General features: G+C 37.2%; 1 protein-coding gene across 1 annotated transcript in view; it reads left to right on the forward strand.

The window, feature by feature from the left end:
• The first annotated feature begins 17,445 nt into the window (after positions 1-17,445).
• Positions 17,446-23,986, forward strand: part of LOC132133404 (N-acetyl-beta-glucosaminyl-glycoprotein 4-beta-N-acetylgalactosaminyltransferase 1-like) — a 221,713-nt gene continuing 215,172 nt past the window's right edge. Inside the window, exon 1 of the mRNA XM_059546202.1 lies at positions 17,446-18,345. Within this exon, the coding sequence (XP_059402185.1) occupies positions 18,204-18,345 (142 nt within the window). The 5' untranslated portion in view covers positions 17,446-18,203. The remainder of the gene's footprint in view (positions 18,346-23,986) is intronic.

The following is a 23,986-nucleotide window of genomic DNA, read 5'->3' on the forward strand; positions in this document are numbered from 1 at the left end:
AACAATAGGAAAACTCAGCTCGAGACTCATAAAAATAGGTGTAGGTCTCTTTCTTTGAGGGGATTATGTGATAGAGTGTTATCTTTGTCTTAGGATTCTGCCAAGTCATCAGCATTGCTCAGTACCTCTACCACAAGGAAACAGCAAATAAGTACAAGTTGAAATATTTATTTTGTCTGTGTAATATAAGTGTAATGTAATGTAAAGAGAGCCTGATGGCAGACGATACACATGTATCAATCTTCCAACCACTTTCCTTTGTCTATAGCCAGTAAGAAACATTTTACTCAAGGGAAAGTTGGAAGCCCTGTGATGGCATCTGTGTCGTCAGCTTTAGATTAGCCTGTATTTTTTTTTTAAGCCAGTGATTTTTTTTTTTCTCTTCTCATTCACTTCTATTCCTTCACCTGAAAATGTGTGAATTTTTCACAGCATGACTGAGTGGAAATTTCACAGTGTATGGATATTTCACAGTACAGTGTTTTTTGTGTGTGATACTGTGCTTTATTAGCCGAGTCACATACTAGGGTGAATCACAACATATTTTTGAAGCAATATTTCACTACAAAATACAAAAAGTAATTATTTTGCATAAAGAAAATGGCTATTTTAGTGTAATTTTTGTTTTACTTAACAGACATTCTACTTTTGTTGTGATGAGATTTTTATCTCCGTATTATGCAACAAATACTAAATTGATAAGTAATATACAATTTATATATAATTGTTTTCACATTATGTTGATGTTAATTAATCCAGAATTAATTAATAAGGACTTAATTAACATTTTAAATATCAATATCAAAGCCAATAAAAAATTGTGCTGAACTAGGCTTTGTTTTGTTTATGCAAAATATTCATCTTTATTTTCTTTGAATTTTGGGGTGAAATATGACCAGGACATTTTCTTGACAGGCTTTGTGAGATTTAACACAAACACCACATGTACTGTATTTATTATCAGTTGATTTGAACTGTTGTTTTTTTTAGATATAAATCTCAATAAGGGATCATCAGTTGAACCATCAGTCATGGAAAAAAAACCCCGGCTTGGGCTGATATGTGCTCAGCTGTTGTATCCTCAGGTATGAGTGGAAATGAGCTTTAAATGCAAACACAGCTGATTACTCAACAGTGGTCCATTTTGAAGTGATACAGCCTGGTCGTGATGCAATATCCAATGGTGGAATGGTAGTAGACTCCATTTTTCTTGTTAGTAATGTGAATGAAAATGTTGCTGTACTCTGGGGTACACTCTTGGGCAAGTTAAGTTTTTTATTCAAAGACTTGTTTTCATTCACATCAAAATAAATAGGATGTCTACCCAACCCTGTTGGCCATTGCATCCAGCATACTGTTACGCACATAAATGCTATTGTCGTTATCAACACACACACAGCTGAACTGCTGAGGTCGCGACAAACAGCGAGGCTATTTTGACACATTTTCTTATTGCCAAGTTTCATAGCTTCCCTATTCAGTGCTCACATTGTCAGCAAAATATTTCAGCTTGTGAAATATAAAAACCGTATGTGATTTGCAAGGTCATCAAACAGCATGTCTCTTCAGAGCCATTGTGTGTCGAGCTACAAATCGATGTTGTGTTGTGAAGGTCTGCGGCGGAATGAAATTTTGAGTGAAGTTACAATTGTTCGTTTGATGGTTTTCATGAAAATAAGAGTAAGAAATATCCCATAGTGTTCCCCTGAATCACATTTTTTTTGGTGATTTTTAGTGATTCAGTAATTCTTTTTTAGTGATGGCAGTTTAAGTCAGTATTCCTGCTTAGCATTTCTTTTTCTTCCTAGTTCACAACCTGCTGTCACCATATGGTTAGAATTTGACCTCGCCTGGTCGTTTCCTTCACTGCTGTGTTAATGCGAATTCCATGGAGGAGAACAGGTGTCTTCTGTTTCCATCGATGAAATTCTGTCTGTCGAGAAGTGTGGAGACAGTCACAGGCACCTTTCCATCTGGCTTTGCTTTATCTCGCGACCTTATTCAGATTTAAAAAAACGGGATAGTTTTACCCCATCTGTCAGCGCATGTTTGATGCTTTTGTGTCGGGTTGAGGGGGAATGAAACCGAATGCTTGGAGTTTAGTGGGTTCAGTATTAATGACAGTTTTTAGGTATAGCAGTCCTGTTGTAAAAGATAATGAGGAATAACCCACTCGGTTGAGAGATCTAAATATCTGCACTTTTCCAATTTATCAATTTATTACCTTCCTGAAATTCAGTTTTTTGGGCATGTGGCCTGAAACATACTGTATGCAATTCACAAAACCTGATATTGTGCATAACTGCATTCCTAAATGTCAGTCTACAATTCATAAAGTGATGCAAGCAATAAGCTGTTTTTCTTTCACATTAAAGGGTTACTCCACCCCAAAATGAAAATGTTGTCATTAATCACTTACCCCCATGTCATTTCAAACCGGTAAAAGCTTTGTTCGTCTTTGGAACACAATTTAAGATAATTTGAAAGAAAACCGGGAGGCTTGTGACGGTCTCATTGACTGCCAAGTAAATAACACTGTCAAGGTCCAGATAAGTATGAAAAGCATCATCAAAATAGTCCATCTGCCATCAGTGGTTCAACTGTCGCTTTATGAAGCGACGAGAATACTTTATTATGTGAAAAAAAAAAAACTAACTTTAATCAACAATTCCTCTCCTCTGTCTCTTCACATCACTGTAGCACAATTTTGGAGAACATCCGCTGAATGCAAACTGCATGCGCTATTCTGTGTCAGTCGCGACACAAGGATACGTTTTCTATGTGTATTTACGCTATGATTTGAACGAAAACAGCACATCCATGCAGCGCAGCTGAGACAGAAGAGCGTACACAGTTTGTGTTCAGCGGATGTTGACACGGAGATGAATTGTTGAATAAAGTCATTATTTTTGTTTTCTTCACATACAAAAAGTATTCTCGTCGCCTCATAACATTCCGGTTGAACCACTGATGGCAGATGGACTATTCCGATGATGCTTTTCATACTTTTCTGGACCTTGACAGTGTTATTTACATGGCAGTCAATGGGATAGTCACAAGCCTACCGGTTTTCATCCAAAATATCTTAAATTGTGTTCTAAAGACAAACACAATTGACAAACAACATGGGGGTAAGGGATTAAATGAAAAAAAATCATTTTGGGGTGGAGTATCCCTTTAACCACTGTTATGGAAGAGCTACAGTTTAAAGAGCATCGTAATTAGGAAATGAAATTAATGACGTTTATAGCTAGCTACCTGAATATAGGCTGTTCACACTAAGAACGATAACTGTAAAGGTAACGCTGACAATATTAGTGTCCAGACCAACGGACGTTAAAACATTCTGTTTATTATAAGCTAACGCTGCAGTTTTGTCACCTGCTGCTTTAAATACTCTTTAAGCTCTTTAAAATAAAATAAATTCTGGTGATGTTTTTATCATTGTTCAGGTGGAAATAATTTTTTTTGAAAGTGATTCCAACGATATCTTTCCACTGTGATGTTTTGCAGTTTTGTCCCCTGCCACTTTGCTCGAGCTCTTAAATGGAAAAAATAGTTAAATGGATTCTGATTGGTTGTCACTGTTTTTATTGTTCATCACTTAAAAAAAAATGTTCTGAAAGTGATTCCATTGAAAGCCGTTCTTCTGTGCCATATAATTCAAATGATTATTTAAACTTTATAGTTAGTTATCGTCCCTTGTGTGAACGGCCCTGAGGAGCCACATATTAGGAACCCTGTACCTGTACTTTTTTTTTTTCTTGCCTTAAAGTGGGTGTGCAATACAGTTTCGTACCCTGTGGAAGAAGTTCTCAACGATTTTGAGTGTTCAATCTTCTGTCCTCTTTCAATTCAAACTTCTTTTTGTGTCACAATATAGGGCACCTTTTAAATGCACTTTGCAAGAGAGGTTAGCATACTCCTTTTTTTTTTTTTTGCATACTCCAAGATTGTTGCTATCTTATTTTACTAAAATAAATGATTTGTTCCTAAATTTAGTGAGCTACCATGCCGTCTTCTAATTTAGCAGCTGCCTTCTTATATGTAAGATCAAACATCAGTGGCAGGAGACTGCATGTTGCTAAGCTAACACAATACCATGCCACTACTCTCACAATAGACCAGTTTATTTTGCTTGAACTCGTGTTTATTGATGTGTTTTCAGTATTGAGTGAAATTTTAATATTATATTTAACATTTCTTTCGACTTGTCCTCCATCTTGGATTGATTTTTCACACAGTGCATTCCCGGATTGTCTTGTCTGTGAAAGATACTTGCAGTGCTGGTTTAAAGTTTGGCTCGGTTGTCATCCTTCACAACAGGCATTTGTAATGCCTTGAAATGCTGTCTAGGTAGGAAGGTGATTGGTTTTGCTTTAGTACACCTTTTTTCTAACGTTTGCTGCAAACATTACGCACAATCACAACTTTACCACATTTGTTCTATATTATTCTGTATCACCTCTGCCTTTAAGAGTAAATCAAAGGGTAGTTGCTGTTATTAACGTCAAATATAATCTGGGTCGGTTCCATCTTAAGAGAGTTTTATATGATACCATTGTAGTTACATTAGTATTCACCATAGCTGACTTTAACTGCTGTCCAGTACTAATAGCAAATATTGTGTATTCATATGTTGGAAATCACATTTCACCACTAGTTTCAATGATGGACCAACATTGCTATAAAGTTCTTAGGAATTGAATATATGTAACATTTATGACTATGCTGTACGTAAAACTAAGGCAGTGACAATACTCTGGTAGTGAAAGCTGTGCAGTTTTGATTACAATCTTTAAAAATAGAAGAAAAAAGAAGTGGTTTTATGGTCTGTGAACAATATTACTAAAACAAGGAAAGCTCTTATTTTTTGGAGTACCTCTGTCTTTCTCTGTGTTCTTTATCTATATATTTTTTCCAGTTGACCCTTAACATTGTGAAGTTACTATTATATTGTGAATGAATGCTGTAATATTTTGCAGAGTATATGTGAGGTCTATTCAATATTTTGCCTTATTGTTATAATGTCCATTAGTTTAATTCCTTTCGTTATTGTTGTTAAAGGACCACAGTGCTCCTTTACTATAGTGATACTGCTATGAATGTGATTTAGTCCAAGTGAGAAATAAATGCAACTGCAATGCAACGTGCTACAAGTGTGTTTGTCTCATTATTGTCAATACCGGCATGCAGAAGATGATGAATCCTTAAAGAGACAGTTCACCCAAAAATGAAAAAAAAAAAAAAAAAATACATATTTACCCTTGAGAAGCTCCAAACCTGTATTAATTATGGAAGAAACAAAATGTCTTAAAAAAAGTACTGTTTTGGTCCTTTTTGGGGATTGACACTTCCAGTCCCCCTCCACTTCCATTGTATGGAAAAGAGCAGCTTGAACATACTGCTAACCCTATCCTTTTGTGTTCCTCAGAGGAAATAAATTCTGACATGTTTGGTACAACATTTGATGGAATAAAATACTTAAATATAATACTCCTATTTGCAATTCCCTGAAAAGAACACGTCACCTAAAAATGAAGATTTGCTTAAAATATACTCGCTCTCAGGCCATCCAAAATGTAAATGAGTTTAAATGTGAAAACAAACCAAAAAAGCTCTAAACAAATATGTTGTCAGATTTTCATGTGAAAGGATAAAGAAAGATGGACTGGAGGAAGCGATATTATGGATTATGGACTCTTATTTTAGCCGAAAAAAATTATTTGAAATTAAAAACGCTTTAATGATTGATTTGTTTCTTATCAACACAAAGGTTTTGACATTGATTGATGGACTGGAGTGGTGGGGATTACTTGTGGATTATTGTGACGTTTAAAGCCCCTTTCACACTGCATGTTGGACCCGGAAAATTGACGGAACATTGCCGGGTCGCCTTCTGTGTGAACACAAACACGTCCCGCGATTGATTCCGGGATCGATCCCGGGTTGGGGACTTAGTAACATTAACGGGTTCAATCCCAGAACGAGCGCTGTGTGAACAAAAGCCAGAACCAATGCTGTAAAGGGTGTGTTGTAGTGATGACACACGTTATCCCGCGACTCTTTTACCGATTGTTTTAAATGCAGATCAACGTTCGCGACCAAAAAAAAAAAATATGCAAACTGTAATGAAGCAGAGATCAGTTAGTTCCTCACTTTCCACGCTGAAGCTGAGATCATTCAGCTTAAGTGAAAGTTAACGTGCCTAGCTTTTTCGACTCTTACATTACACGTCACGCCCTGATGTCACGTGTCTTTACGGGACCTTTACGGGTTGTGTGTGAACACACGCACATATTCCAGGTAATCACTGGCAGTGTGAAAGGTGCAAAATCTAACAACAACTGTCGGGACACATTACCCGTGTATTTTCCGGAATCGCAGTGTGAAAGGGGCTCTAATCAGCTATTTGGACTCCCATTCTGACGGCACCCATTCACTGCAGAGGATCCATTATTGAGCAAGTGATACAATGCTACCTCTCTCCAAATCTGTTCCGATGAAGAAACAAACTCATCTACATCTTGGATGGCCTAAGGGTGAGTAAATTTTCAGCAAATTTTCTTTTGTCCATGAACTATTCCTTTAAATGTAAGGCAGATAAGTGACGAGGGAAGGAAAAATCACTTTTCAACAGACATTCACAGATGGATCACTGCAGTTCAGAGACCAGACAAAGCAGTCAACCGGATATCATATTCAATTACATATACTTTAAATGTTGGGAAACCCAAACCGAGGACTTTGTACAGGATATATCCAGAAAAACATTCTGTCCTTTCAGCATTATTTTAACTATTTCTTCATCACGTTAGGCCATATATGCATTTTTCAGTCCTTCTTACAGTTCAAAACATTTAAAAGGAAAGGTTAGACATTAAAACTAAGGACAGTCTGTCCTCTCGGGTGTGAACCGCATGAGATTTGGATTTCCTGTGTGGAAACACTGCTCTAAAGGCAAGAGCTGCATTTGGGAAGACTTGTCCAGGTCGGCTGCAAGTGAGCTGCATTCTGATAAGACATCCTGTGCTGCGCCTGACAGTTCCGGAATATGAATTTCAACAAGACCAATGGTGACCTAAAGGTAAGACCCCTAGTGGTCATAAAAAGTAGTGTAGTTCATTATGTAATCATTACAGCCTAGTTTTTACTTTGTTCTGTTAATTAACAGTACAACTCTCTTGTTAACACCCTGTAACCTTGTTGATTTATTACAAAGTTGCTTTGCTGCATATAAATGCATTTCAGAACAGGTGCGTAACAATTACCTCAGTGCCTCAGGCTCCTTTAAAGTTTCTTCTTGCCCAGCTGAGCATACTGTAATACAAACTGTCTTGGCTGCAATTATGAAAGTAAGCCATGGTTTTCTTGTGGCAATAATACTTGTTAAATCATGTAAAGAAAACATTTATTGACAATGAATGATCTATGAGGCTGTTTAACCTTTCTTTAAAATCCCCGGAAGCAAAGGAAAATAAATGTCATGTGGTAAAAGGCACATTTTCTGGTGTGACTGGTAATTCATAAATGCAACCTTGAAGTAGCCTCCAGTTCTCAGTGGCAGCTTTAAACTTAATCATTAATGAAATCTGTGAGATATCACTCTTGTCTGCGTCATTTGTTCTCAAAGTGACACTGAGGGCTACTGATCCCAACTTTTGCTCACCTTTTGCTTTTCTTGAATGTTGAGTAATTCTTTTGCAGAATTGTTTGAGGGTCAAGAAAACATTGGTCATCTTTTTTGGGAATCAACAACCAAAATGGTATTAGCAATTACAATTCTAATGAAAATTATATTTTACTTACTCTCTCTCTGTTTTACCTTTATGTAAACAGGACTACTGAAAACGATGGAAGACTGCTTCTGGAAGCCTTGTTTTTCTTACCTCAGTGGTTCATTGATTTCCATGTAAATGGGGTATAATGAGATATTTTTTGTCTGCCATACAATATTTAAAACTGTACGGCCTAGTTTCATAGACAGGGCTTAGGTTAGGCCAGGATTAGGCCATAATTCAATTAGGACATTTAAGTATTTTTCATAAACGTGCCTTAGACAGTGGTTTACCAGCCAGATTTTAAATTGTAATTGTATTACCATTCCCCTCCCAGCAAGAAGTCTGTGCTGGACACCGATCTCAAATTTGATTTTAGGTGGTTTAGGATGATCTGAGTGAACAGAACGAGTTCAGTAACACAAAACTCTGGTTATGATGAAACCACAGTGGAAATCAAGTCTTGGAAATCAGATCCAGAGCCACAGAACCACAGTCATTCTTAATTTAATTACCAGTCATCAATTTTCCAGACTCAGGATTTTCTTCCAGCATCAGTGGAACAGATTGTTCTGTGAGTGTATGTGCTTGATGTTAAAGGGAATTCAGTCATCAGTTAGTTGTTCATCCAGTTCAGTAAAAAGAACTGGTTCAAACTAATGATTAGTTTGTGAACCAGGCATCACTCCAGACCGTTTGCTGAAGCTCTGGATAAGAGGTAATAATGTTATAAATAATGTTCAGTTTGTTGAACAGATGGATCGTTTCGCTTCATAAAACCTCAATGTATTATCAGGAGCCACGGGTGTTAATTTTGTGTTGCCTTTTCTGACTCTCAAAGTGCTGGTAGCCAATGACTTGCATTTTATGAATCAGTTTCAGCTAAAAATCTTTACTGTTCTATTGAAGAAAAAAAGGCACCTACATCTTGGATGGACTGAGGGTGAGAAAATTACCAGCAAATAGTAAACTATCCATTTAAATCATTCACACTTAATGTCTTATGTGGCTGAAATAATTAATTGATAGATGTAAATTTACTCAAAACAAAAGTATACAACCCGAATTCCGGAAAAGTTGGGACGTTTTTTAAATTTTAATAAAATGAAAACTAAAAGACTTTCAAATGACATGAGCCAATATTTTATTCACAATAGAACATAGATAACATAGCAAATGTTTAAACTGAGAAAGTTTACAATTTTATGCACAAAATGAGCACATTTCGATTTTGATTTCTGCTACAGGTCTCAAAATAGTTGGGACGGGGCATGTTTACCATGGTGTAGCATCTCCTTTTCTTTTCAAAACAGTTTGAAGACGTCTGGGCATTGAGGCTATGAGTTGCTGGAGTTTTGCTGTTGGAATTTGGTCCCATTCTTGCCTTATATAGATTTCCAGCTGCTGAAGAGTTCGTGGTCGTCTTTGACGTATTTTTCGTTTAATGATGCGCCAAATGTTCTCTATAGGTGAAAGATCTGGACTGCAGGCAGGCCAGGTTAGCACACGGACTCTTCTACGACGAAGCCATGCTGTTGTTATAGCTGCAGTATGTGGTTTTGCATTGTCCTGCTGAAATAAACAAGGCCTTCCCTGAAATAGACGTTGTTTGGAGGGAAGCATATGTTGCTCTAAAACCTTTATATACCTTTCAGCATTCACAGAGCCTTCCAAAACATGCAAGCTGCCCATACCGTATGCACTTATGCACCCCCATACCATCAGAGATGCTGGCTTTTGAACTGAACGCTGATAACATGCTGGAAGGTCTCCCTCCTCTTTAGCCCGGAGGACACGCCGTCCGTGATTTCCAACAAGAATGTCAAATTTGGACTCGTCTGACCATAAAACACTATTCCACTTTGAAATAGTCCATTTTAAATGAGCCTTGGCCCACAGGACACGACGGCGCTTCTGGACCATGTTCACATATGGCGTCCTTTTTGCATGATAGAGCTTTAGTTGGCATCTGCTGATGGCACGGCGGATTGTGTTTACCGACAGTGGTTTCTGAAAGTATTCCTGGGCCCATTTAGTAATGTCATTGACACAATCATGCCGATGAGTGATGCAGTGTCGTCTGAGAGCCCGAAGACCACGGGCATCCAATAAAGGTCCCGGCCTTGTCCCTTACGCACAGAGATTTCTCCAGTTTCTCTGAATCTTTTGATGATGTTATGCACTGTAGATGATGAGATTTGCGTTGAGGAACATTGTTTTTAAAGTTTTCCACAATTTTTTTACGCAGTCTTTCACAGATTGGAGAGCCTCTGCCCATCTTTACTTCTGAGAGACTCTGCTTCTCTAAGACAAAGCTTTTATAGCTAATCATGTTACAGACCTGATATCAATTAACTTAATTAATCACTAGATGTTCTCCCAGCTGAATCTTTTCAAAACTGCTTGCTTTTTTAGCCATTTGTTGCCCCCGTGCCAACTTTTTTGAGACCTGTAGCAGGCATTAAATTTTAAATGAGCTAATTAAGTGGATAAAAGTGTAAAATTTCTCAGTTTAAACATTTGCTACGTTATCTATGTTCTATTGTGAATAAAATATTGGCTCATGTGATTTGAAATTCCTTTAGTTTTCATTTTATTAAAATTTTAAAAACGTCCCAACTTTTCCAGAATTCGGGTTGTACATATTTTTTGGCTCTTTTAGTTCCAGTATGGAGTGAATCACATTGCAGTCTATTATGAATTTCTCCAGGGACAACCAGCAGGAGTCCTCAACTCTGGACATCGAGATCCACTTTCCTGCAAAAATGAGCTCCAACCTGGATTAAACACACCTATACTGTACCTTCAGCTTTGCAGAGATCCCGAAGACCTGATGATGTAAGCGTAGCAGAAGACACAACGTAAGCTCCAGGGCGAAGAGTGTAGTCTCACGAGAACCAGGCTTACGTTGCGCCTTCCGTTATGTCTACGTCTCGTTCGCTTGAATGCCTTGTCGTGAACGCACCTGCTAGAGCGACCAGAAGCTGGAGATTACAGTTTATAACTTTAAAAAAAATCAGCATTTTTCACACACTAACGCATTGTTTTGCTTCAGAGGCCCTTTATTAACACCCCAGAGACATGTGGAGTAGTTTAATGATGGATGGATACAGTTTTTTAGACTTCAAAAACAGTGGCACCATTCACTGCCATACAGCTTAGATTTTAAAAAATAACTGCGACTGTGTTCATCTGAAATTGAAATGTCAGATACACCTGCAATGCCCTGAGGGTGAGTAAATCATGGGCTAATTTTCATTTTTGTGTGAACTATCCCTTTAATTAGCTTGTTCAGGTGTGTTTGATTAGGGTTGGAGCTAAACTGGTGAGCAAGGAGAGATTCTGTGCCTAATTGCACTCACAGTTTCATCAGGCAATGTAAAAATCTAGTAGTTTTGCATTATTCATGACAGTAAAAAGCCATGTGTATGAGTCAAACACCTGCCGCCTTTCTTGAGGATTTCTCTGAAGTCATATTCAGCACAGATGTGCTCGTAGACTTTCTCATCTCCTCCTCCATCAAACCCTTCCTGTCCTCTCACGTCTCTCGAAACACCTCTGGAGGTCAGAGAGGCTTCTTTCAAGACAGAGATCACACATGCTTTAGCCTATATAACCCAGGACTGCATTGTTTTGTACACAGTGACCGCTGAATCATATTCTTCTTCAGATCTAAATTGTTCCGTTTCTTCTAATAACATATCAACAAAATCTCTCTTAAAACACACTTTTCAGATTCTCACTCACTTGAACTCTCCATGTCCAACGTTAGATATATCCTTGCATCACAGGAGAATTATTATTTGTAATGCATCCTAAATATACAAATTAATATTTGTAATGATTTTATTCTTTGTATTTTTAATTTCTTGTGTTTTGAACCTTTTACCTATTACACGTATTGTTTTTAAAGTGTGCTAAAAAATAGTTTTGATTATTATTATTATTAAGCATAACGGTGTAGAAAAATAGTTGTGCGTAAACACATTGGATCTTTCAACAGTGCATTAACACAGACGATCAGCAGAGGTCAGTGGTGTTTAGACTTTAAAAAACCTACAAGCATCTCCACATCTTATGTGTTTCAGCATCTGTATTATTTATAATTTAATAAAAAGTTAGGTAAGAATGCATCTAAATAGTTATTTATAATCTATTTACACTACTGTTCAAAATTTAGAAAGAAGAAGTCTCTTCTTGCTCACCAATAATATATTTATTTGATGAAAATAGAGTAAAAATAATATATGGTGAAATACTTTTACAATCTATTAACATAACTGTTTTCTATATAAATGTATTTTAGAATGTTATTTATTCCTGTGATCAAAGCTGAATTTTCAGCATCATTACTCTGTGTTGCTCTGTGTAATATATTTGGGGGAGACATTTTTGAATTTTATTTCATAATTATTATTTATTTATTTATTTTGTACATAAAAGTTAGCGGAACTAGCTAACTTTAACATTTGTGAACACATTTGAGAGCAAACTGATATGACCGCGCTGTTAAATAGTGCATGTTTTGCTCATTAATGCAATTTTGTTTGATTTAAAGCAACTGTAGCCTGTGTAGTTTTGTGTATTTTTCTTGCATTATTGAAAAATGATTTTCCTCTTTGACTTTGAATCTGCGTTGACAACAAATATTATTTAAAGCTCTATACAAATAAAGCTGATGTTACTTGACTATTTTTGCGACTTTAGAGCCCCCATAGATAGATATTTTTGTGACCCAAAAATGAAAATTTGCTGAAGATTTGCTCACTCTCAGGCCATCCATGATGTAGATGAGTTTGTTTCTTCATGGGAACAAATTTGGAGAAATTTATCAACACTCGCTCACCAGTGGATCCTCTGCAGTGAATGGGTGCCGTCAGAATGAGAGTCCAAACAGCTGAACAGCTGACTTTGGACAAGAAAATCATTCTTTAAAATATGTTTAAGGGCGTTTCGTATTTCTCTACTTTTTTAAATTTCAGCCTAAATATCTTTTATTGATTGTTAACTTTAATTAAACAAGAAGTTGACTTTTACCTACAGTTTAGACACAGTATTGCCACTTACTTTCTTATTTTTTGACAGAATAGTTTTAAGTGAGGTCAAAGCGCGAATGGCCCTCAGCAACACAAAACAGTGCTGATTCGTTCCTGAATGAATCGGCGTCTTTGAACGAAACAGTTCTTTAAATGATTCAGTGACTCACTCATGAGATAGATGTTTCGTTCGTGATTGAACCTATTCTTTTTTAAACTAAAATTTATTTTTTATTAATATTGCTCAAGAAACATGAGCATTAAAAGTGAGGTATTACAGGTTAAAACACACACACACACACACACACACATTTGTTTTTGTAAAAAGTGTGTTCATCCCATAGGCATAATGGTTTTTATACTGTACAAACTGTATATTCTATGGCCCCACATCAACCCTACACCTAACCCTAACCCTCACAGGAAACTTTGTGCATTTTTACTTTCTCAAGTACATTCTGTATGATTTATAAGCGTTTTGAAAAATGGGGACATGAGTTGTCCTCATAAGTCACCCTCTCCTTGTAATACCTGTGTCATACCCATGTCATTATACAGAGATGTGTCCTGATATGTCACAAAAACAAGAACACACAATCTGTGCTCAATGCCTCTAACTACAGCAGCCAGTGAAAGATTTATAAGCTCTAACAAAGAAACTGAAGAGCAAAGGCAGAAGAATTACTCACAGAGACATATACATACAACACAATAAAAACTTGAATTGGCTACAGAAACCAAAAATACACAAAATATATAAGATGACTGTCGAATGAATATGCTGTGTGGTCTGATCCAACAGACAAGCTGCTGTGGCTCAAACTGCTCAAGAAGTTAATGCTGGTTCTGATGGAAACGTGTCAGAATACATCCAAGTTTGGTGTGTATTGGGCTTCATAGCTGCAGACCAGTCAGGGTGCCCATGCTGACCCCTGTCCACCGGCGAAAGCACCAACAGTGGGCACGTGAACATCATGGGGAACACATGGGAAGAAAACACGCTGGCTGAGGTGGTTCTGCTGGGAAACCTTGGGTCCTGCTATCTATGTGGATGTTATTTTGACACGTACCACCTTCCTAAGCATGGTTGCAGACTATGTACAGCTTTTGGAAACCGTATTCCCTGGTGGCTGTGGCCTGTTTCAGCAGGATAATGCACCCTGCCACAAAGCACAAATGGTTCAGGAATGGTTTGAGGAGCACAACAATGAGTTTGAGGAGTTGAATTCCTCAGATCTTAATCAAATCGAGCATCTGTGGGATCTGCTGAACAAACAAGTCCAATCCATGGAGGCCCCTCCTCACATCTTACAGGACTCAAGGATCTGCTGCTGACATCTCGGTGCCAGATACCACAGAGTCCATGTCTCGATGTTTTCAACTGTTTTATTTTTTTTTTGTGCGGTTCTTAATGGCTAAGGAATGTTTTGCCCTATTTGTGCTTTTGGACGGGAATATCACACGTTAAAAAAAAGTTCAATAGATATATATATATTTTATTTTTTTTTTCATTCTGTATGTTTTATTTAATGGAGGGCAACAACAAAAAGCTTTTACAATTCAGTCCACATTATTTCTAAAAATAAAAAAAATAAATCACTGAACCTTAATGCATCTTTGCTCTGAATTCCACCTTTTAAGCCATTTTCTTTTCTAGGGATGCAAGCACCTTCGTTTTTTTCTTTTCTGCCCTAAAAGCATCTGGGCGTCAGAGACCATAAATCACAGAGACCCCAAACTTGGCTTTATTATGCAAACTTTGCACTGCTATTCAGACACACACTTGTCTGGCACTAGGTGGCACTATAATAAGGCAATTTACATCTACTTTGATAGTGTATATCTTTATGTGGATTATTGTGATGTTATTAATCAGCGATTTGGACTCTCATTCTGACGGCACCCATTTACTGCAGAGGATTCACTGGTGAGCAAGCGATGCAATGCTTAAATTCTCCAAATAACAAATCTTAAAGGTGCATTGAAAATAAAATTACACCTGCTATTACAGTATCTTACACCTGCTATTACAGGAACCGCATGGTTTCAGATTTAGATCAATATGAAAAGGACTTCATTTTAATCCACTTCGGTTCAGTTGAGGGTGGCCGTCTTATTAATGCCACGCCGGTAAGAGTAGAGGAATACAAACAGGAAGGGAAAAGGCCATTCTTTGTGTATCTTGGGAAGAAAGTCTCATGACTTTTGAAGCGTCCTGCTAATCTTTCTCTCTTTCATCTGTGAGTTATTGCGACATCATAATCACAGCTATGATGACAGATAGATGTTTAATTAACCCGGTCCCTACCGGTTATGCTCAAACTCACCGCACATGATCGTGTCTCTCAGGCAAGGAGGATGAATAAAACACTGGGAGACAAATTAATGTAATGCGTTGTGCGATTTCTGACAGCTCAGAGAACTGCCTGAAACCACTAATATTTCACTATAAACTCTGCACAGGCTTAGCTTCATGCATATTAGAAACAGGGCATAATAATCCACAGATTTGATGAGTCTTGTGCTTATTCTGTGAATGATCAAAGTCAGGCAATATGCAGACTATTAAAATGTGAAAGGCTGTGGACTTTAAATTAGCCCGTAATATGACAAATCCAGCCGTCCATCTGAAGGGAACCTTTTCCAGACTTTTCATTAGCGACGTGTATATATATCTGTTTAAAGCAAATTAATTATGTTGCATGTACAAATAATCTAGCAGAGCCAATGGTGATCTTGTAGATCAATTCTTGAATTTTGCTTGTGGGTTCACACATTTTCTTTAACAGAAACAAATAAACAATAAATAATCATATAACTAATACAAATTTTTATTAATTTATTATACTCTATTATTCTGCTTATTATCATACTAAATTCAAATTTTTTATTTAATTTTTTTATCTACTATTTTTATTTCAATATTCAATTTAAAATGCACACACACACACACACACACACACACACACACACACACACACACACGCGCGCGCACACAATTAAATAATATATAAAATACCATAAAATAAATAATTTATGATTTATTTAAAACGCACAATACATTCTATAATTAAAAGCTAAATATGAATCTATAAATAATATATAATTAATTTAAATGAACACGTATATATTTCTAAATGTTACTTAAAAAATATTTATATAAAGTTAAGTATTAATTTGTTTCAGTCGGTTATATATATGCACGTCACGTCTTAAATAATCATAAACATGGGGATTTTAGTCTGTCAAATGATGGAAACACCAAAACTACAAGGTGAGATCACCGCAGCTAACGATGAGACGTTAATATATGCGTTTCGTCACGGAGCTCTTCCAATAATCTCTCGCGCTGGAGCTCCGCCGATGACGCTGTTCATGCCAGTAACGGCTCCACCCAAGTTCGGTTGCTCAGCAGCGGATATCCCATTCCTACCATGGTGACGGCTGATCTTATGAATAATTACAACTTAATTACGTAGCAGCGACGCTCGGCCAGTAAACCTGACTGGTTTTCTATTGATAATCCCTGGCTCATGAATATTAATTAACCTAGCGCATGGATGCTCAATGTAAAGTCAACACGGCCTATTTAATAATTCATTAGCTCAGCCGGTCCCACAGTAGGACTCGTAACGTCGCTCCGCGGCAGCGTCACGGATGCTCAGTTGAACGCGGGGCTCGAGAGTCGGTCACATCGCTGGACTGGAAGCGGAGCTTTTGGGATTTATGAGACTCGTTGCTAAATAGTTTATCAGACTAAATGCGTGACATCATCCGCGCGCAGCCACTGACGCATCGGTGAAACAAAGCGTTTGTTTTGCAGATCGTACTAGTGAGATCAAAATGTCAGATCCAGCTAACGGTACCGGAGCTCACGGAAGCCAATAGAGCATTGCTATTGTCTTTATGTGGACGGGTTTTCCGTTAACGGTTTAGGTTCAAACGTCCGATTTCGAATCTCTGAAAGAGCGAGTAAGTTGCGCGTGGACTCTGATGGATAGCAGGTGCATGAACGCATCATGTTTTATAATCCGCCAGAGCAATGTGATTCTTCCCCCGCGGTTATTAGTGATTTCATAATATCCGAGGATAAATCAGCGTTTATTTGATTGCATTGCTCCGTTTTCCCCTTTGCAGTGTGATAATGTAACAGCGCGTGATGTTCAAAATTACTGTTGCATACTGAATCAGTGCAGCCACTCCAAATACACATTTAATTAACTTAAATCTAAAGTGTCTTATGTTTATTCAAGTTTTTTTTGTACATTACTACAGTTTAATTCTCTATAGATATGCTGTAAAAAAATCATCTCGCTATAATTGCTTCTTAAAATTCAAAGTGGTGCTGAAGTCACTACTTCTAACCTGCAGTGATAAGTTCATTGCAGTTTTTCGACCACTTCGAAGCGAATTACTGACAGAAAATGAGTAGATAATCAAGTTAAATAAATGAAAACAACTATGTAAACATTTTTACAATGCATAAGCCTAATATAGACATGTTATGGTATGACGTAGTTTCTTGCTAAATATTGCATTTGTTAATTGAGTGGTTTTATTGTTAACTTTTCTGTTTAAAATATTGACAAATCTAAAATGCACTTTGCACCTCATCCCAGGATGGAGCAGCGTCACACACGAGGTTCTGCAGTTTGATTGTGGTGTTTCTTGTTAATTAAACGCGAAAACCTAGTGGTCAAAAGGTAGACTGGTCATTTGAGCGAAAGCTTTAAATCCAGAGGATGATCCCGTCTGAAGTGGCTGGACTGCTGTCAGAGCGGCTTTCTCAAGATTAACAGCCCGCTGCTCTTTTCCTTCCCTGCACCGCCTACAATCATATCATTAACTGGAATATTCTTCATCTCTACCTGTTTTAAAACACGTTTGTACTAAATGGGACTTAAATGAATTCCATCTGAAGCCACCAATAGTGACACGGCTTGTAAATCATGAATGATGCTTCTATAAGACTCAAGTAAACTATAGTTAGAACAATCAGATGAGAAGCAGCTGACTTTTTTCTGCTGCTGTAATATGATATTGCGACATCTTTTGTGAAACATGCCGAACAGAGAAGCAGCTGTCATGTTGTAAATATGACTTTGTGATATTACTTCTAGCAAAACATGACTGATTCTGCTGCTGTTTGGAGAAATATGACATTGTGACACTACAATTTTTTTAGCGCGGTGAGCGGAGAAGCAGCTGACACTTTCATTCTGCTGCTGTAGCGAATATGAGATTGTGATTCTGGGTGTTTAGTGGTGACAAACCAAACCTGATGCTGATGCAAATATGACATTGTGACATCAGGACTTGTTCTCTAAAGTGGCAGACTGAGGAGCGGCTGACACTCTTTTTTGCTGCTGATGATGCTGCAGCTGCGAAAATGCTGCGATTCCCTGTGAAGAAGATACGAAAGCAGTTCAGACTTCTGCTGCTGCTGGTGCTGCTTACTTTCGCCGTGTGGTTTACGTACCTGCACATCAACCAGGGCAAATCCATCAAACTCCACTTCAACTATGGTAAAGGTAAGCTGTGTGTGGGTTTTATATTTTAGACTATCTGAAATGAATGATGTAGTATGTGAAGGGAGTTTTTTTTCTAGTGTAATTTTTGGAGAGGCGAGGAGAAATGGAGCTGAGGTTCAGAATAAGAGCAAAATGAATAGGAACTGCTTAATTATCAATTTCATTATTAATTTTAATTAACTAGAGCACCCAGTGCTCAATCAACATCAGCATCCAGAACATTTCATTGCTGGCAGATGAAAATTGGCATTTTAGGAGTGTAGCATTAGGACTGAATGCATTGTCATTTTGCACAGAAAGCTGAATTATTGTATTTTAAATTAAATTAAGTTGACGTTTTATTGGTTTCATTAGAAGGGTGCTAAAATTATAGCATGCATTTATATATAAATATGGACAACATAAGCAGACAAGCAGTATTAGAGCTTAGTCTGCTGTGATGAACCTTCAGAGAAACTAGTTTCTCTGCTCTATGATTAAGTGTGAATTAGCAGTGTTTGCAGAAGCCATGTGCTTGTGAGGATCTCTTTTACCTCTGCAAAACAGATTTAAACACACACACTCATGAAAATCGCTCATTGTGTCATTATATTGGTAGACGTGTCAATTTATTTTTGTAACGAAAATGTGGGCAGCAAACATTTGGAAAAAAAAACAAAAGAGAACCCAAACTTTTTGACTTGTGTTAAAGAACATGACTTGTTTGTTAGTGAAATGTGCGTCAGCGATCCACTCTTCCCACACACAAACACAGCTGTTCCTTTATTTATGCGAAGATTGTAACATCTTTGTTTCTATCAGGGATGTAAAGAGAATTGCACAAAAAGAGACTTTTTCATTTTTGGAAGTAAATTATGTTGATTGTTAATAAGGTTACAATGGGGCAGAAAATTTCCGTTACATTTCCAGAAACTTTACATGGGAAGTTAAACTGTGGAATTTTGGAATTCTTTGAAGTTGGAACACTAATGAGAAGTTACATGAATTAACTGGAAATTTGGGGTAATCTATTCATCATTATTCAGCCTAGTAATGTACTATGCTGTGGCATTTTGTGGTATATGTAGTGTAGTGTGTTCACACTAGAAATTCCAACAAAAAGAAGTGCACTTGAAATACTGAATGATGCACTTATTTAACTGAGAAAAAATAAATAAATAAATAAATAAATAAAAATGACATCAGCCTCATATTAAGAATAATTTAGTCACATTTAGAATTCATTTTGACAGCCAAATTTCAGTAATTTAAATTAGGTATCGTGTTAAAGATTTCCCCTCACAGATTTTGCATCGAGTTCAGCTGGTTTTCTAAATTCCTCTGCCTCGAAACCTCTTTTAATTTATTTTAAATCTCACGTCAGGTTCTTTCGCAATGATTTTTTTAATGTGACACAACGCGTTTACGTCACCCACAAAGCGGAAGGAGACACAAGCGCTGCGTCCGAGATCGCATACTGCAAGGAGTCAGCAGTGTTTTGATTTGAGGACACGGGCAAACGTAAAGAGAACGTCGTGGCGTGTGTCCATTGCAAGATAGAGCTGGTATATCACAACTAGGACCCTATGATTTCCGCGATGTAGAAAACGCGGCGGGAATCGCGGAATCCAGTCATAAAAATAGTATTTACTGTTTAAAGCGGAATGGCACGGAATTTGCCAAATTTTGAATGAATTAATAAAAAATAGGTCATTGCACTTACATCAAATCACGATATGGACCAATATCTGTAAATATTAAGCCGGAACAGTCTATTTAAATATGAATCCTGCATGTTCTGTGTATCTGTTAATGAATGGAGCAGAAGCGCGTCTTCCTTTATCACACACACTTATTCAGCTGTCTCACTATATAAGGACGTGAACATAGAACAACATCTCCAGAACTGTTCTGATGGTCACTTCATGAGCATTTGACCGTTTGATTTGAGTAAAACTAGCGTCACATCACATACACAGAACTGTAAAGGTACGTCAACCCGTCAAAATAAAAGTCCGGTTAAAGACCATTGTTCAGCAGAATGTACATAGCCTACTACCTTTTTTAAGGTTTAATCACACAACATTTCTTCCATGTTTTTTTTATAGTAAATCCCCTTTGTTTACCAAAAAGTTAAGTTAATTTTCAATAATTAAAAGATAAATGAAATTAATGTTTTATGTGTTTAATGTTTAATGTGCATCTCAGAAAATGATTTATTTAAAATCCCAACTGAATGGCACTTAAATGCACTTAATTCATCTGTCAACTTTCTTGCCATTGTTCACAGTACAAGTACAGACAGAGAAACAATGGGTAATAATTAAATGTTTATTTTTGATGTATGCATTGCATTCTATGCATTTAAAAAATAAAAATATTTTTTTTCTAAAAAAAAGGAAACTTAGTTGTTCATTTTAAGAGACCCTGGAGTCTCATTTTCTCTTGCATAATTAATATTGCACTTTAATTAAGCAAAAACACATTTTATCCGATTAATCGATGGAATTTTTGGTAGAATACTCGGTACTAAAATATTCGATAGCAACAGCCCTAATTTGCTGCACTGTCCATTAGAATGCTGCTTGGTTTTGAAAGTGTTCAAATTGTCAATGAAGCTTCCAAATCTACCGAAATGTAACATAAATTACATCAGCTGGTGTCATAATGGTGCAGTCACATTTACCATTGCTCACCAATTTATTGCCTCCAAATTCAGTCTTTTTCAATAGGACTATTATTGGAAATTTCATCTGAGGGCAAACATTTTCCCATTAAGATTTCACATCTGGTTCAGTTGGTCTTGTAAATTTACTGAGTTGACCAACAGAAAGCTCCTTGGTTTGAATGAGTTCATATTTTCATCAAAGCTGCCAAATTTACCAAAATTTTAAATTAATATAATGTCAGTTTCAGGAGTATATATTAACAATAAAGGTGCGGTCACATTTACTGTTGATCACTGAATTGTCAAAAATGAAATGAAGCAATTTCAGCAGGAATCCATGCGCTCGGTAATTTCGCTTGAGGGCAAAATATTTCCCCATGCAGATTTTTCAACGGGTTTATTTGTTCACAAACAACTGCTTGGTTTGACTTCTGTGTGAGCTGTGCTTTATACATCACAACAATATTGACAATATACAATAGACCTCTTTCAGCTAAATTTAATGGTGATGTGGTTACTGGTAATGTGACAGCACCTTAAAGCTTATATTAAAAGCACTAGTGGGCTGACACAGAGTTGGAACCCTAGAAGCCCATCTGACAACGCCTTGTTTGTGTAGGTCACTCTAGAAGAGCATCCCCTTTCTCATTAACAGCTGCTAAAAGCTCTATGTGGTTTGGCATCTCTCCCTTACTGCCCCAAACTGATCTGTCTGGCTGCTCCAGTCTTTGAGTGGTCACCAAATCACTCCTCACGCCAAGGAGAAGAGCACTGGAATCACTCGAGCGCAAAAAGGCTGTACAAATCCTGCATTAGCACAAAGAAGATGTCTGGAAAATAACGTGGCACAGCACCAAGCCATGTACGGTGAAATTAAAAAGTCTGTGGGGCTCGCTGAGTGAAGTTACTGACATTTTAATCAAAGATGTTGGCTGTGCATGTTTGCACAAGTAGGCTGATTTTATTTTTGCCTGAGGACTCACAATGGTCATCTTATTCCCAATTACAGACTCTGTAGGGCTGGGTTAAGATGTAGACATGCACCAGCTGTCATAGGTTGCTGTGAACAAGGGTCTTTTTAAGCAACCAAGTGTGAATAAATGTGTCAAAGTAGCAGGCGCGTCATTCCTGTTATGCAGTACCTTTAGAACTCTGTAAAAAAATGTTTAGTGTATGTGCTTGGGTTGTAATTCATAGAAGTATTACTATAAAATCATTTAGACTTGCAAGTATATGCTCTGGTCAAGCTCAGGCACTTAAATGTCATTTAATTATAATCTACAGTACAGACCAAAAGTTTGGACACACCTTCTCATTCAAAGAGTTTTCTTTATTTTCATGACTATGAAAATTGTAGATTCACACTGAAGGCATCAAAACTATGAATTAACACATGTGGAATTATATACATAACAAAAATATGTGAAACAACTGAAAAGATGTCATATTCTAGGTTCTTCAAAGTAGCCACCTTTTGCTTTGATTACTGCTTTGCACACTCTTGGCATTCTCTTGATGAGCTTCAAGAGGTAGTCACCTGAAATGGTCTTCCAACAGTCTTGAAGGAGTTCCCCGAGAGATGCTTAGCACTTGTTGGCCCTTTTGCCTTCTGTCTGCGGTCCAGCTCACCCCTAAACCATCTCGATTGGGTTCAGGTCCGGTGACTGTGGAGGTCAGGTCATCTGGCGCAGCACCCCATCACTCTCCTTCTTGGTCAAATAGCCCTTGATGCCTTCAGTGTGACTCTACAATTTTCATAGTCTTGAAAATAAAGAAAACTCTTTGAATGAGAAGGTGTGTCCAAACTTTTGGTCTGTACTGTATATACGTGGTGGCAAGACAATTAACAGGATGGAAATAAAAAGCTAAAGTTAGCCATTACTCAGTGTGGGATTTCGACTTGCATGAGATCAGGAAGTTAATAACAATATTTTTAAGCATCGTTTATAATACAGATATCGTCATTGTACAGTATCTAACATTATTCTTATTTTTAATTAAGCTTAATTACATTTTCTCATTTCTGTTTATTTATTTATTAATGCTCAAACAATTACAAAAGCAACATTGCTAAGGGATTACAAAAGACAAACAGTTTGTGAAATTGAGGATAAAGAAACAGTTTGATGACCAACTAAAAAAGCATTTCTGAGAAAACAGTTTTTGTTTTAAATATTTAAATTGCGGCGAGAGTAATGAAGAAACGCCAATATTTTCACAATAAAGTGCATTTTTTAGAAGCCCTGTGACACTTGGAAATCTCTTGAAACAAAACGAGTTAATTTATTTAGATCCACTGCTATTTTATACTTAATGTAGGGTAGGCGAATTTTCGGAGAGGCTAGCAATGGCAAGCAAGCTTTGAAAGCACAAGATCACACCCTCCCTGCATAATCACTCTCCAAAGCCACCTCCAAAACACATGACCGTGCACAGACAGAGCAGTGACATGGTTAGAGACGCCGTTGGTGGAGGTTTGAATGCAACACTGTCAGATTAGCTCATGTCTAAAAATAAAAAAAACAAAAAAAAATAAAATAAAAAAAAAAACGAGTTGGTGTTGCTGAGTCAGGCTGGTCGGGAATCTCAAACAAACAAAGTGATGTTTTGTTAGCACTGCAGTGTTTATGCTATTTAGGAAAATCAGCCTACCAATGACTTACTAAAAGTTGTCTTAGTCTGCATATTAAACTGGAATACGGGAATGTTGTTTTAAAGCTGCAGTCCGTACATTTGTTTTGTTTAAAAATGATCCAAAATCAATTTTTGAGCAAGTACATAAACAGCCAGTGTTCACCACCACCTTACTTTAGCTCAATAAATGATGGTAAGCTTGTAATAAAGTTTTCTAATTTGAATGGTAAGGGTAGGTTTTCACTCGAAATTCAAGCATTGCACTGCGTAATTCACAACATCTGTAAACATAAAAAAATGGTCAAGGCTACTAGGCTATATCGCATGTGAGGATGCTGCAGGTGACGGATTGTTTATAGC

The sequence above is a fragment of the Carassius carassius genome, chromosome 50 (genome assembly GCF_963082965.1).
Source record: "Carassius carassius chromosome 50, fCarCar2.1, whole genome shotgun sequence".
NCBI classification, from domain to species: Eukaryota; Metazoa; Chordata; class Actinopteri; order Cypriniformes; family Cyprinidae; genus Carassius; species Carassius carassius.